Source organism: Humulus lupulus, chromosome 7 (genome assembly GCF_963169125.1).
Source record: "Humulus lupulus chromosome 7, drHumLupu1.1, whole genome shotgun sequence".
In the NCBI taxonomy this organism is placed as follows: domain Eukaryota; kingdom Viridiplantae; phylum Streptophyta; class Magnoliopsida; order Rosales; family Cannabaceae; genus Humulus; species Humulus lupulus.
The window spans coordinates 68425309-68441634 of record NC_084799.1 but is presented as its reverse complement, the minus strand read 5'-3'; the positions used below and the strand labels follow the sequence as shown (position 1 = coordinate 68441634).

Sequence of the window (16326 nt, the reverse complement as noted above, 5' to 3'; positions counted from 1 at the left end):
CGGAACTAATTAAGTAACTAAGAAATGTATTATTGTAGCTAACAATTGTAGGAATATTTATAAATTTACTTAAGAAGATTGTAACAAAAATTTAAAAACTAATTTGATAGTAAAATTGCAACGTATGGTAATTAAAAATGTAACTTATAGTAATCTTGGTGCAATACAAAAAGATTAACTTTTGCTCTTTTTAGTTGATATAGAAACAAACAAAGACTTGGGATAAATCAAATTTATTGCCCATTTCATCACAGCTATCCAGAATATTTGAACTCCCTTTTTAACCATACTTTAGGAGCTCAAGAAGCTGAAGTTACATTTGGTTATATAATAAAACTTGAGCAATTAGTTAAATCTACAACATGATAGTCAGCTGTATCAACCTTTAAAAAAAAAAGGAATGATTTGTTCCTAAAACAGAGATTGCTTCGTTGTTGGGTGTGATCTCTTTTGCCCTTAAAAAAAATCAGAATCAGAAAACATGAATGCAGAGAGAGACTTTTGCTGCTAAATGCCATTATGCAATGAAAAAATTTGCGAAGAAAAAGCTTGAGAAATTCGTCACAAACAAGTCAAAAGCCTCAAATAGTTTCTTATCTTCAACACTGACAAGATGGGAATCATTTGGTCAACAAGTAACGTTTCATTTTCACAATCAACGCAAAGAAATTATAGCAGTTCAGTAGCAAAAAATAAGTCTAAAAATTATCACTAACTTAACAAAAAATTAATGGCACTGCTAGACTGTTATAGAAGAGAGCATACCAAATGGTTATGGCTATTATGAAAATCAAATGAGTATAGAACGATCTAATTCTCATTGAAGAAAGAATAGAGTTACAGGGATATATATACACAGATTAGTTGTACAATTAGTTAGAAGTGAGCTGTACAGAAATAACTAATTATCTAACGAATTAACAGAATACTAACTAATCCTAACAATGGCCACCTGTAAATATAGTGTTACTATCTTTATTGTTTGATTAAATTCACTATAGTCTTAACTCTTGAGTATATTTTTCAGAAAGAAAGAAAGGAATTACCAAAATGATATACATGCGTGCATCAAAATCAATAACATACCATTCAAAAATTATATCTAAGAATCTCAAGAAGCTATTTTTTTTTTAATAAAACTCAATATAAAAGCATATATTGAGTTTTATAAAAAGCAAAGAAAGAATGTCAATAACTTACTTTCTTTATAAAGCATATACCAAATTCCTTGTTTCGAAAGTTTTTTTTATTCTATTTTGTTTATATTATACCCTGCCAAATACAGCACATGCCAAACACCTGATGTTTAATTATTCTTTTGGATGGAAATATGTAGCATAGGCTAACATCAAACAAAGTGTAAATTCAAGGATTAAAAAACAAAAAACAAATTAATAAAGTACCTAAGTAACAAAAATAGAAAAATATTAAATTTACTATCGTGTTTGAAAAATATAATATGATTTGGTCATATAATTTTTGTTATGTAGTTAAAAATCAACCACTTAAATAACTCATCTATTATGTAATGATTTTTTCTTCTTCTTTGAAATGTATTGTGTAATGATTTAATCTTACTTAGAAATTTGACATAATTTTTTGCAGTATTATATATTATCATTTTCTAAGAGAAAATCTGCAAATATATATATATATATATATAATATCATTAAATAGTATAATAATTTATAAAATTAGAGGTGTGAAAAGTATATTTGACCTTTTACGGTCGTTGTTGATGTTTGTTTTTCTTTATTAAAAAAGAAAAAAAACAAAATAAATTACCGACCAATAAGAATAATAATAATACGATAAAAAAACTGTGATGGAAAGTACATCAAATTCAAATATCATACTCTTTTTTATTTTTCTTTTTTTTGACAAAGAAAGTCTTTTTTCTTTTGACAAAATACATAATTCATTTTTTGTCCAAAAAAAATACATAATTCCTTTTTGTTTCTAATTAGAACCCAACAAAATTTGGTCAACATTAAAATTATTCCCAATCAGTAAAGAGAAATCATTAATCGGATTAAGGTGAATACTTCAAAATATTGTTGAGCTGAGTTTTATATTGTTGTTGGTACAATTTATATTACAAATTACTAGTGTCACCTTATATAGATATAGTATTGAATATCTTAGGGTATAAAAAAATAATGCTCATATTTTTTTTTGAAAAATAGTAAAATTTCATGAATAACGAGGCAAGCCTCAGTTACCTGAATAGGATAAAAACACTAATGTGGATCTACAAATAAGATATAAGTCATTTTTTTTTGTCTTAAATAGTTTTTTAATAGGTTATATAAATTTATATTTTTTTTACCTAAATGAATAATATTTCCCTATATGTAGTAAAATACTATTCATCAAATTATAAATATTTTATTATTTTTCTTATAAATTTTGGTTTATATTTATATATATGAGTGTGATACTATTATATTTAATTATTTTAAAATATTTTTTAAAATATATAATATTTAAATAATGTAAAGAAAAAATAAAGAAGTTGTTTTATGGTATAATATATAAATTTGAGGTAAATTATAAAAAATTATGTTTTGGTGATGTATTTTATAATATATTTTCCCTATAATATTTAGCTAAAACTCACAAAAACATATTCATCGATTCTTTTATACATATATATTTATAATAACTATGCATAAATTTTAATTAATCTATATGTACATTTATATAACATTTACATATATTTTATTATTTTTTTTATAAGTTTTCTCTCTCATATTTATTTATTTTTTTTAGTTATTTTATTTTATTTTAATTAATAAAATATGTTTGAAAATATAATATTTAAATAATATATAAAAAAAATATTTTAAATAATAAAGTAGAAGCCGAGTACTGCATCCTGCATCTGCATCTGCATCTGTACACTTAATTTTATTAAATGAAACTTGTTAACCTAATGAATTATGATTATATTTTTGTCGAAAACAGAGGGTTGTTGAGAATTGAGTTGCATTGTATTATTGTATAATATAAATGCACCGTATTTTCAAACGTCAGTACTTGTCCTAATTTTGCTGCCTTTAATTAAAATAAAATAAAATAATACTAATTAATGGGAAACAGAGTCATTTCAACTGCAACCTCCTGGAAAGTCAACAAATCCAACCCACTACAATTGAATTTTCTACTTTTCCTTTATTACACCATCCTAGAACGATTATAGTAGTAATAACTAATAGTAGACCAAAAAAATAAAAAAAAACATGGCCAACCATCATCATCATCATCGTTTTCGTCAGCACTATCAGAAACTGTTGCAGCATTTGATATGGCGACCTGGTCAGAAGCATACTAAGCTCAAGGTTTGGTTGGTCTTTGACCCAGTTCCTAGTTTTTCACGCTGTTCTCCTTTTCGATATATATATATATATAGTTTTTGTTCTTTTTAATAAACTATTTTACCCTATTCAACATAGGCGTTTTTATGTTTTTTCCCCTTTGTTCTATAGTAAGGTAAAATACTTAAAGTATGTTTCTCTGATTTTTAAACTTTTTTCTTTTCTACTATTTTCTCTCAATTGGGTTGCCTTTTCATGGCGAAATAGTTTGAAAGTTCATGTGTATTTTCCACTAGTGAAGTTGTACTTTTTCATTTAAAAGATATCTCTGTGTTTAGCAGGGGAAGCATTCGAATTTCGCAGAAAATTTTGGTGTTGTGTTTGAAGAAATAATCAGAGTTATTGTGTTTTAAGTCTTGGAGATGTATCCATCAAAATCTTGGGTGTACTCAACCGCTCTGGTTTTGTATTTATGGTGTTCACTACATGTTGAAGCCCAGTATAACATTACTGACCCAGTTGAAGGTAATTTGGATTTAGTGTGACAACATTTATTTCGGGTTTGCTAATTATTGTTAATTAATTTAATTTTTGGAGAACTTTAGCTATAAAAGAAGAATCCCTTTATACAATGATTTTTTTTGATAGTGGGATAAAATGAATATATGATTGCAGTAAATGAACACAGTCTGTCGGAACAAATTTTTAGTTATGAAACAGTTTGGGCTCGTAGTAGTACTTTGCTCAATACAAAGAACACCTACAAAAGCTCAATTTTCATTTGTTGGGGTTGATTTCATGGAATTATGACTGCCGTTTGCTTTTCATTTCAGTGAAAGCATTGCGGGATATTAAGAAAACTTTGATTGATACCAACAAGAACTTGAGTAATTGGAATCGAGGCGATCCGTGTTCATCCCGTTGGAATGGGGTTTTATGCTTCAATAGAACGTTTGATGATGGTTATCTACATGTTAGGGAATTGTATGACTTCCTATCATTTCTTTTTCTGGTCTTGACATTCAGCTTTGGAATGTAATTGATTCTACTAAAGAGTCTTGGGACACATGGTCATCCTAATAAAATTGAAAGTCTCCGATTATGATATTTTCTTTAGTGACTCCATCCATCCATTTTCTGTGGCTTTTGTTAGAATAATAAATGTTGCATGTGTTAGGACAATGCAAGAACCATAGACTATGGTCCCAAAGTAAATTGTTAGATAATAAAGCCTCAGTCCTATTGTTGAGGTTTCATCTTGTTAAAATTGCTATCTTCTTTGTTGCAGGCAATTATTAAATATGAACCTTTCCGGAACTCTATCACCGGAGCTTGGCCGTTTATCTCACATGATAATATTGTAAGGCAAAGAATATAGAAAGCTCTAAATTTTTGTTTTATTTTATTTTTTTCCAGAAAAAAAATAAGCTCTCTCATTTTTTGTACTTGGACACTCCTTTCTCTCAGTATTTTACTGTTTTCTTCGACCAAGTAGCATATGATTTCTTCTTCCGTTTGATTTGTCTTTATATTTTGTCTCAGGGACTTCATGTGGAACAAATTAACTGGTAGTATACCAAAGGAGATAGGCAACATTACATCCTTGGAACTCTTGTAAGTTAAATTGCTTAAACTAGCTGAACAGCTCATATTGGTACCATATTTTAGGCACATACTGTTTAGCCATTGCTTAGAACTTAATCCATTACATACTCTACCATCTTCAATATGGTTTTTTAGTTCTAATAATCTTGAATTTGTGTATTCAAAATGTTTCTCTGCACCTGGTATTTCGTTTCATTTCATTCATGAAACGACACAATGTTAGCATGTTTTTCATTCTACTTTAATGTCTTTGTCTACAGGCTCCTGAATGGAAATCAGTTAACAGGTTCCTTGCCTGAGGAGCTCGGTAATCTTGCAAACTTGAACAGAATACAGATTGACCAGAACCATATATCAGGACCCATACCTAAATCATTTGCAAACTTGAACAAAACAAAACACTTGTATGTGTTATGATGCTGCTTGAGTCCATTCACTGTTTGTTTTATGTCTCTTATTCTTCTTGTTTCCTATTCTTTTCTTTCGTTTGAGCAGTCACATGAACAACAATTCGATTAGTGGGCAAATCCCACCAGAGCTCTCCAAATTACCGAATCTAGTTCACTTGTAAGTTAAAGAATAACTAGTTTTCTTATGTTTAATCTTCTCCTCTATCTGTGCCATTTTGTGGTTACTAAGCATTTCCAACTAAGTTTGATACTATTCTCCCTGTTTCTGTCTTTGTGTTATTCCCAGTTTTTTGCTAATCATATCTATCTTTGCTCTTTGCAGTCTTCTTGATAATAACAACTTATCTGGTTATCTTCCAGCTGAGTTCTCTGAACTTCCCGAATTACTTATACTGTATGTTTTCTGAGCTTTTGGCAAATGTGCAAAACATTGAATTGTGCTGTTTTTGTTGTTTCTTTTAATTCTCTAGGCAAAATCACAAACGGAATCTTGTATCAAGTTTCTAACAGCTTCAGCATTTTTGTTTGCAGTCAAGTTGATAATAACCACTTTGATGGGAGTACAATTCCAGAGTCGTTTGGCAACATGTCCAAGTTATTGAAGTTGTAAGTCCTTGTGATTCAATGAACTTGATAAGACTAATGAGGGATTGAACAAAATAGTTACTTTATTGTACATATGTTATAAGCTCGGGTAATGAGGCTGCTAGCTCTTTTATTGAAAATTGAAATAATGCAAAGACTATATTAGACTATTAGCCAATAAAATTATTAAAATAATAGATACAGTTGTACAAACCTCCATTAAAAATTAAACGATTCCATTAATGAACGAAAACACACAAACACATACAAATGGGATTGGTATACAATGTTGGTCATAGAGATGCTTGATGCAATTAAGGTGGTTATTTTCTTGACAAAATCTTGGATAATAAGAGTGTGCCTGTAGATACAGGATTTTATATATTTGTTCTGTATTTTTTCCTCTTATAGTAGTTTTTATTAATAATTTTCTTGTTTAATTGTATTTGATTTTGGTAATCATTTTTATAATTTGGTTGTTGCTGTAGGAGTTTGAGGAATTGTAGCTTACAAGGACCTATGCCAAATTTGAGCAGGATACCAAATCTGGGTTATTTGTAAGTTCAATTAGTGGGCTTTCTTTCCAAGTACTTGCATACTAGTGATTAGTTGGCTTGTTTGTTCTTTAACCGAATTATAACTTTAAGAGACGCAACCTTATTTAAATTTGCTTCATTATAGATTTCATTCAAAATTTCAGGGACCTCAGCTCAAATCAGCTAAATGGATCTATACCACCTGATAAGCTTTCTAATGATATCACAACTATGTAAGATTCTCAATCAAATCATATCTGTAGCTCTAACATTTTTTCTCAGTTTCTCATGTACTTAATTTGGATATTCTCTAAGAAGCCTTTTCAATTTTTGGATAATCCTGTACCTCATTTACCAAAATGCTCTTCAAATTTTTAATGTCTATAAACTGTCAATACTTGCAGTGATTTATCAGACAACAATCTTATTGGAACTATTCCAGAAAGCTTTTCCAGGCTTCCTTTGATCCAAAAATTGTGAGCATTTTTTCAACCCACTGTTTTATCTATTTATTTTGATGGTTCAACAGTACAGTTGGCAGTTGGTTGATACATATCTAACCCAACTCAGTGTCATTACTTTTGACATTATTGTTGCCATGATTATTATATAATGAAATCATGCCTTGTGGCAGGTCTGTTGCAAACAATACATTAAATGGTACTGTTCCATCCAGAATTTGGCATGATAGGACTCTCAATTCAACAGAACACCTTGTATTGTAAGCCCTGAAATGACAACTACAGAATTTTATTAGTCTGTGGATGGATTGTGTTTCTTGTACTCTCTCATTTAAATCCATAAGTAGTACTCTTATGCTGATTACAGCATGTGTTTGTAAAGATTGATACACTTTGCTATTGATAACACACACTCTTAAGCTACATTTACTAATCCACAGTAGACTGTAATGGGAACGGAACTGTTCTTTTAAACACAATCCATTTAGATATGTTTCGAAACACTTTGCCGCATCTACAAGGTATTTTCTAATTAGAGCTTTTCGAATAATGAAATTTCAGGGAGTTCCAAAACAATGATCTTACAGATATTTCAGGCAGTATTAGCCTCCCCCCAAATGTCTCTGTCTGGTATGCTTCTGCCTCAGCTGCAAAACATGACTTATTGCATTGAAAAGCATATTTTATAGCTCATCTTTCTGCTTAAAGCAACATCTCTATTTGCATGTTTATTAGAAAATAAAATAAAAAATCCTATAGTGCTATTTGATTTTGACTTTATCAATTTTCAGGCTCAAGGGGAATCCATTATGTTCCAATACTAGCCTAGTTCTCTTCTGTGGACCTGAAAGTGCAGATAATAGAACAATATTGACTGACTTCACTCCTGATTGTCCAGTTCAATCATGTCCATTCCCTTTTGAGTATTCCAAGAAATCTCCCGCTAAATGTTTCTGTGCTGCTCCTCTTTTTGTTGAATATCGGTTAAAAAGTCCCGGATTCTCAGATTTCCTTCCTTACAAAATCTCATTTGAGGAGTATCTTAGCGATGGTCTTAAGCTACAACAGTATCAATTGGAGATTAGTGATGTGGCATGGATAAAAGGACCTCGTCTTAGAATGTCCCTGAAGCTCTTTCCTGTATATGTTGTTAACGACACAAAATCCGCAACTTTCAATACAAGTGAGGTTCGAAGAATTATGGCCATGTTCACAGGATGGAACATACCAGATAGTGAAGTATTTGGACCTTATGAACTTCTCGGATTCAATCTATTGGGCCCTTATTTAACTGGTTTGTTCAAAAATATTATTTAAATATATTTCTCTTGTGATCTTTGTTAAATTCAAACTATGAACCTGTTTAGATAGGCAAATGTGTGATTGAGATGTTCACTCTAGCTAGTCTGCATGTGTGGTTATGCTAATGCTGAAAAGTCCTGCTTATTATTTATCCATAATAGATAACATGAACTCATGGTTGATTGTTTTTATTTATCTTCTTTCTATTAGTGCTTTTATGGACTTAAGCTTTTGGTGATCTAATGGATAATTGAACAATTACAATGTTGAAGTTCTTATTCATTTGTTTTTTTCCCCCTCATATTTCTTATTAATGTCTCAGGGATTCCTTTTGCATCGAAAAAGTCTGGCATAAGCAGGGGAGCACTTATTGGCATAGTTTTTGGGGCTATCGCTGCTGCAACTACATTATCCGCATTTGTTTCTCTTGTTATACTGAGAATGCGCATGAGAAACCCTGCATATTCAAAAAGACGCCGGTGTGAGTATATTCCATCTTCTAAAAAAATTTAAAATGCTCTAGTTGTAATATTTTTTTAGATTGATAAGAGTGACCTTGAAATCATCCACTACTTTAAACCTTTTGCTCTTATTATTTAATTCTGATATCTGGACATCTCAGCTTTTTTTTTGCACCTTGTTCTGGTCTGCGTGATTTTAATTTAAAGATGGATTTGTTCCCAGTGTCTAAAGCAGCTCTTAAAATTGAGGGCGTTAAGGATTTCACTTATGGAGAAATGGTCTTGGCTACGAACAACTTTGAAAGTTCAGCTCAGGTTGGTCAAGGAGGTTATGGCAAGGTTTATAAAGGCATTTTGGCAGATGGTACACTAGTGGCCATAAAGCGAGCACAGGAAGGATCATTGCAGGGTGAGAAAGAATTCTTGACAGAAATACAGTTATTATCGAGATTGCACCACAGGAATCTTGTGTCTTTGCTCGGATTCTGTGATGAAGAAGATGAACAGGTACTTCTTCATTTCAATAATTTTAATCCCGTGAAGATTTTTTTGGAGGTGTATTCATAGAAACAATTTTTTGGAAGATCATGTCCATAAGACCTTTATTATGTTTTTTAGGCAATAAGATTCTCGTAGGGAAAAAGTAATATATAGAAAACGTTTACAAAATCCATCATTTATAAAATGAAATCTACAATACTAAGAGCACTCCCAATGGATGAGCTAAAATGTGTTATTCTTTATAATATAGAGAAAAAATGGTTAAGTAGTCTTCCAATGGGTGATGTAAAGTTATATTTTTTTACCTGAATAAATAGTATTTCTTTATATGTAGTGAAATACTATTCATCAAGGTATAAATATTTTATTATTTTTTTATAAACTTTTGTATATATATACGAGTGTGATACTATTATATTTAATTATTTTATATCTTAAAATGAATAAAATATTTTAAAAAATATAATATATAAATGATGTGTAGAAAAAATAGAGAAACAGATGTATGATATAATGTAAAAGTTTGAGGTAAATTATAAAATTGTATGTTTTGGTGATATATTTTGTAACACTTTCTCTATAATATTTAGCTAAAACTCATAAAATCTTCCATCAGTTCCTTTATACATATATTTATAATAGCTATGCACAAACTCCAATTAATCTATATCTACATTTACATATCCTTTATATAATATTTTAATATTATTATTTTTCTTTATAAGCTTTCTCTCTCCATTTAGTATATATTTATTATTTCTTTTTTCTTTTTCAATTATTTTATTTTATTTTAAGTAATAAAATATGTTTAAAGATATAATATTTAAATGATGTAGGGAAATATATAGAGAAGCTGGTATGATGTAAAACTTAGAGGTAAAATAGAAAAATGTGTGTTTTGATGATGTATTTTAAAGGATGGAGTAGAGCACCTATTGAGAGTGCTCTAAATGAATACTTTGATTGAAAATTGACAAAAAAAGAGGAAGGAAATTCAATTTTTCTGGAAAACTGTTACATATGAGTTGCTTATTTGATGCATATTCACTTTCGAAACTCTAGAAGAATTAAAGCATCCTTTAAATTATTGGGGTGAATAATTAATTAAATTGCTATGCTTTGTTACATGAATTCCTGCTTCCCTAAATTTTTCCTTGTCATTTTCTTATTGCTTTCTTTTGATGTATAGAAGCCAATAATATTCATTGCAAAAGTTTCACGAGCTTACTTTTCTGTATGCAGATGTTGATCTATGAGTTTATGCCCAATGGCACCCTAAGGGATCACCTTTCTGGTAAACATCTATATTTCTTCAGATGTACCTTCAATTGTTCTCCCCTATTTTTTGCAGTGCTTCCTCAAGCATGTTAAAACTGTAATGAACTACAAACAAACTGTAATGAACTGCAAACTGTTTTTCTCATTAAAGTTCATAACTTTCAGTTTGCTTGCTATTTACACAAGTTCTGAAATAATTGATATTTGTATGGCAGTCAAATCCAAAGAACCTTTAAGCTTTTCAATGAGATTGAGAATTGCCCTGGGATCAGCTAAGGGCATCCTTTACCTACACACAGAAGCTAACCCTCCAATATTCCATCGAGATATTAAGGCCAGCAACATATTATTGGATTCCAAGTTCGTTGCCAAGGTTGCTGATTTTGGACTTTCACGACTTGCCCCGGTTCCAGAGATAGAAGGGAACGTACCTGATCACGTATCCACAGTTGTGAAGGGGACTCCGGTATATGGCTTTCGAAATTATACTAATTGTAGAATAGTTTTGATGAAGTGGCCGTTAGACTTTCTTGCTAATCTCTTATTCCTTTTGTTTCAAGTTTCTCCTGTTTATACTTTCAACCCAAGGAGATATATTCATACTCATATATGTGATTTTACTATGTTGCAGGGTTATCTTGATCCAGAATACTTCCTAACTCATAAATTAACAGACAAGAGTGATGTTTATAGTCTTGGTGTCGTGTTCTTGGAGCTCTTAACTGGGATGCAGCCAATTTCACATGGAAAAAACATTGTTAGAGAGGTACAGGAACTGGTCAACTTTATAAGCTCCATTTGTTTGACTTTGGCTCATGTTTGTTGGTTCATATCAAAGTCTCTTACCAATTGTCCCTTTCCATCATTTCAGGTTAATCTTGCATTTCAGTCTGGTATGATATTCTCAGTCATTGATGGACGAATGGGATCTTACCCTTCTGACTGTGTGGAAAAGTTTCTTAGTCTGGCACTCAAGTGTTGCCAAGATGACACAGATTCTAGACCTTCAATGGCAGAGGTGGTCAGACAACTCGAAAACATATGGCTTATGATGCCGGAATCAGACACCAAAACTTTAGGACCTTTGATCACTCATAAAGCTGGAAAGCAAGAAACTTCACCTTCTTCATCCTCTGAAATAAAGAATCCTTATCTGTCCTTAGATGTCTCTGGTAGTAACCTTGATAGTGGAGTCATTCCTACTATTGCTCCAAGATAAGATTAAAAGAGGTATCTGATTCCAGATTTCTGTTGCCATGGAAATCAGCTAGAATATCGTGTTTGAGCTGTTTCTTCATGATAAATCTACAATACTTTATACGAAAACCAATTTTTGTGTATATAAAAGGAAAGTAATATGGTAGTACATTGCTAACTTTGTTGCTGTAAATGATATTGTATATCTTTGTGGGAACTATGCACTTTTGGTTGTAGAGGGTCTGATTTTTTTTTTTGGTTCAAGTCGAGGTTGTGAAACCAAACGACCATAGGATAGGATAGGACCTTTACCTTTGTCGAGTCTTCTATTTCTAAACCAGTTTTAAGTCCCTACTGATCTGTTCGACGAGAGACTAAATAGAAAGTAGTTGTAAGAAAAACGAACTACGACAACAGTTTGACAAATGACAATAAATTAAAGAATAACATCAAAAATAAATAATAAACTTCTAAAACTTAAATGGATTGTATTATGAATTCATGATTAGCTTGTAAAACCACAGCAGAGTCAAGAACGTCAACATCTATAAAACGGCAAAATGTAAGTTAAACTACAATAATAAACAAACTGCAAGTCCTCAACCTCTTAAAAACGACAATTCCCTGACAAACTTGAAAAAACAACAATGTCACCTAAATAAACGCTTCAAAAAAGGAAAACGACATCAAGAGGTATTCTAATTATACCTTAAAGGAACAAAAATAAACAAAGAAAACGAAAACGAAACAAAAAAAAACAGAGAACTGAGAAGAGAACTCAGTTACCCTATTCTGAACCAGCTAATATTTTACTTATATATTAATCAATCAATATGAATTTATTAAAGTTAAAAAAAAAATACAAATCCATTTCTCTTTTTTTTTTTTTTTAAAAAAAAAAAAATCTGGTAAGTTAATAATAACAAGAAAAATTCCATATTCTTGATGGAGAATCGATCTACAACCCAGTTCCCCATCTCAGATTTTTTTTTGTCTTTCAAACAATCAATAATTACTGGTAGTATCCAAAAAAATGTCGTATTGGGCCTAAAGACCGAATGCAGCTGTTAGCATTGAACCCAAAGCCCCTGCGCAGCCCAATTGAACGATTTTCTGTAAATAGTCCAAAACGTTGCGTTTAAATGAATAAGAATTCAACCTTATAGTGGAGATACTGCCTCCATAGAATAAGGGAAGCCAGGGTCTTTGGGCGGAGGCAACATATAGATCATGCACTCATATTCAAACTATTGAAGGGTGATTGAAGGAAAAATGGCACGAAAGTTGGTTACTCTTCGACCATTTAGACCCCACCATTTGATTCATGGTCCTCCATTCCGCTTCTATAAATAGCTAGCTCGGTAAATAATAAAAGGGGAGATTTCTAATCGTTACTTTGATGGAAAAAATATTTTTCTGACTTAAGCATCAGATAGTTTTCTAGCAGGTAACCCCCCAACGTTTTGTTCACTTTGAAGATTCAAGATTCCAATCAGAGAAGATATTCAAAGCCATTGGAGACAAGAGAACATGTTTCAAGAATACCACAAAAAAATTCTAGACCTAACAGTTGGCGCCGTCTGTGGGAATGATCATCATCGGCGACTTCAAAAAGCACAATTCAACCATGTGACTTGAAGAGAACAAAAAGGCTATGGCTCCTAAAAGCATCGTACCTGCATCAACAAACACACCTGACGTCAACGAGCAGTTAGACTGCATGTGCAAGATAATGAAGGTCGCGCAACAATGATATGAGGATGCCATTAATGCCCTAAAAGAGGCCCAAGAAAAATTGGAGGCGGAAGTGGTTGATCTTCGTAAGGAAAATGTTGTGTTGAAGAGCAAAATCCCTCTGCCTATGACCACCGTCGATCCAGATTCTTGAATATGGTGAAGACGATCTTGATTTCGACGTTTTTCCCAATGGACACGCCGTTGGGGATCATGGACCTTAAGGCGCACCGCTCGCTCGACAGAACGACACTCACACAGCAACAAACCAAGATCGTTGCCCACCAGCGTCGCAGCTTCAGCGTCAAGAACGCATCACCACACACTGTTTGGGCAGGCAACTTGACCACCCAATAAATGAGACCGGTGAAGGGTTCAAGAATCAAGATCAAGGGAAAGATCCAGCTTAATCAGCCAATCCACTACTCGAAGGATGGAAAGAGGAGATGATGAAAGAGGTTCTGATGATGTTTTCAGAAGGGCGATCCTCTTTCCAGCTTGATGTTGCGGATCTAGCCATCAGAAGAGCCGACAAAACCTCGTTCACTGAATGGATCATACACGAACCCAAACCTAAGGACTTTGTCTTCCCAACTTTACCCGCCTTCAATGGCAGAGGTGATCCTCTGGATCACATCTTTCAGTTTCAACAAGAAAATGTCCTTGGAAGTAGACAACGAGGCAATACACTGCAAAGTATTCTCTACTACTTTCACTGGACCAACACTCCTGTGGTTCAGGAAATTACCAACTTGTTCCATCAACAGCTTCGCTGATTTTTGGAAACAATTTTTACAACAATGCAATGCCAATAGAGAAGCTTCCAAAACAATGGGAGACCTCTGCCGAATAGAACAAGGCGAGAACGAACACCCCAAGGCATACCTAAAACATTTCATTGATTTGGTTCATCAAATCCATAACGTTGACACTGTTATTGTCACAAATCTTTTTGTTCAAAGTTTGCAGGTGAACTCGCTCTTATATGAGAATCTCACTATGACCTCACCCTATGATCGATGACATATGTGTCAGGGTCGAAGGATTTTTTCACGCACTGGAAGTAAGGGAACGAGCTCAGAAGAAACTTGCTTTGATTTCCATCCCGAACACAAATAACCTGCCTCTACCTATCAGAACTGATTAGTGGAAGGCAAATAATCTAACGATTGACAAGAATCCGAAAAGACTCAAAGTTGATAACGAGCCTCTCTGTTATTCAGCTTTTGAGTTCAACACCCCACAAGAAAAGATATTTTAAGAGAACAAAGACCGTCAAATCTGGTGGACCCCTTTCAAAATGTAGTCCCTGGCTGACCGAAGGGACAAAAGCAGGTTCTACACATTCCATAAAGATCACGGGCACACCATAGCGCAATGTAAAAGCCTTTTTGGCCAAATTCAAGCCTTTATGAGAAACAGACACTTGACTCAATATATCAGAGAAGGAACCACCAGTAGTCCTCCTCCGCCCATCGCTCAGGCGCCCACAACGACTGTAATGCCCTACTACCCTGGAGCCATTACCATGTGATTTATAAATGTGCCATTAGCTCGCTAGTCGAGGTATTAGACCAAAAGTGTGGGTAATTTAAAAATGAAGACTGGGTTAATGAAAATTAAGTATAAAAGGGGTGGTCATTCATTAAAATTATAAAAGTGTTACATTGGGATCCCAAAATACTGTTTAGAAACATATTTACAAATCAAAAGGTTACTTATAGTCGACCTAGGCGACAAAATCAAACATCCATAACCGCTCCTCAAACACCCCAGCCCTGGCGGCCAGGTAGGCCAAACATGTACACACCGCTCCATGCCGTCCAACTCATGGTTGTTTGACCCTTTTCCTTTTCCTTGCCCTTACCTACACCATAGAGCACCCATGAGCTGAGGCCCAGCAAGAGAACTTCACAGCAGAGCATACAATAATTCACTTCAACATATACATACTTAATCAAAGACAACAAGTAATTACACATTTCTATTGGAATGCACAACATTTCAGCAGTATAATAGCACAGTAGCATACTGGCATTTCAGCCTATAATACAGCAGCACAGCAATACAGAAACACAGAAGTATAATAACACAGTAGTCTAATGACACTGTAGTATGATAACACAACAGCACAATACCACAGCAGTGGCCTTCGCCGATCGGGGTGCCTTATCAGGCACCAAGTCCGTGGTCTTAGTCGAACGGGTGTGTACAGTACCCTTGAGGGTCTCGCCCTGGAAGCTTGCATTCAGCATGCTTAACACCGATCTCGACCCCTTGCCGCTCCCGGCTCTTGCCGATCTCGGCTCTTGTTGATCAGTCATAATCACATGTATGACATAACAATTATTAACAATACATACAACGCTATACATCACATAGCTCTACGGGCACAAACAATTCTCTTACTTGGTGTCCTGAGCTGAAAACCCAAAGCGATCTCGAGCATGACTCCTAATCCCGAGCTTGAGTGATAGGACCTAGTCACAACTGTAACGCCCTACTATCTTAGAGCTGTTACTAAGTGAGTTTAAATCCTGCAATTAACTCGCTAATCGAGGTTTTAAGAAAAATGTGTAATTAAACTATAATCAGAGTCATAAACTTTGAAAATAAACCTTTTACTGAAAATCATAAAGCGTTTAACACTTGGGATCCCAAAATTCTGTTTAGAAATATTTACAACTCAAAAGTATAATCAGAGTCGGCTAAACGACAAAATAGAATTTGGTACAAAGCATCTCCCAAAAATATCCCTGACCGTGGCAGCCAGGCAGACCAGACATGTACGCACCGCTCATCACGCTAGCCATACTCAAGGTTGGTCAACTTTCTCCTTGCGTTTACCTGCACCATAGAGCACCCGTGAGCCGAAGCCTAGCAAGAAAACTCTCACAAGCAGATAATATATGCATACCAAACACTTAACATATAAACAA

General features: G+C 33.3%; 1 protein-coding gene across 5 annotated transcripts; it reads left to right on the top strand.

Annotated features, from left to right (window-relative positions):
- Positions 1–3187: 3187 nt before the first annotated feature.
- On the top strand, positions 3188–11889 carry LOC133788252 (probable LRR receptor-like serine/threonine-protein kinase At1g06840). 5 transcript variants are annotated; one of them, XM_062225660.1, is made up of 21 exons: positions 3188–3341; positions 3659–3842; positions 4151–4301; positions 4606–4677; positions 4860–4931; positions 5183–5326; positions 5418–5489; positions 5655–5726; positions 5864–5938; positions 6406–6474; positions 6618–6686; positions 6858–6929; positions 7088–7174; positions 7476–7544; positions 7706–8208; positions 8539–8697; positions 8901–9184; positions 10421–10472; positions 10672–10922; positions 11088–11222; positions 11328–11889. In XM_062225660.1, the coding sequence occupies exons 2-21, from the start codon at positions 3740–3742 to the stop codon at positions 11673–11675; spliced, it is 2859 nt and encodes a 952-aa protein (XP_062081644.1). In that variant the 5' UTR covers positions 3188–3341; positions 3659–3739; the 3' UTR covers positions 11676–11889. The 5 variants fall into 5 exon arrangements, with proteins under 5 accessions (XP_062081644.1, XP_062081645.1, XP_062081646.1 ...); XM_062225661.1 differs by having other exon boundaries at positions 3191–3341; positions 3656–3842; XM_062225662.1 differs by lacking the exon at positions 3188–3341 and adding an exon at positions 3358–3492.
- Positions 11890–16326: the final 4437 nt, after the last annotated feature.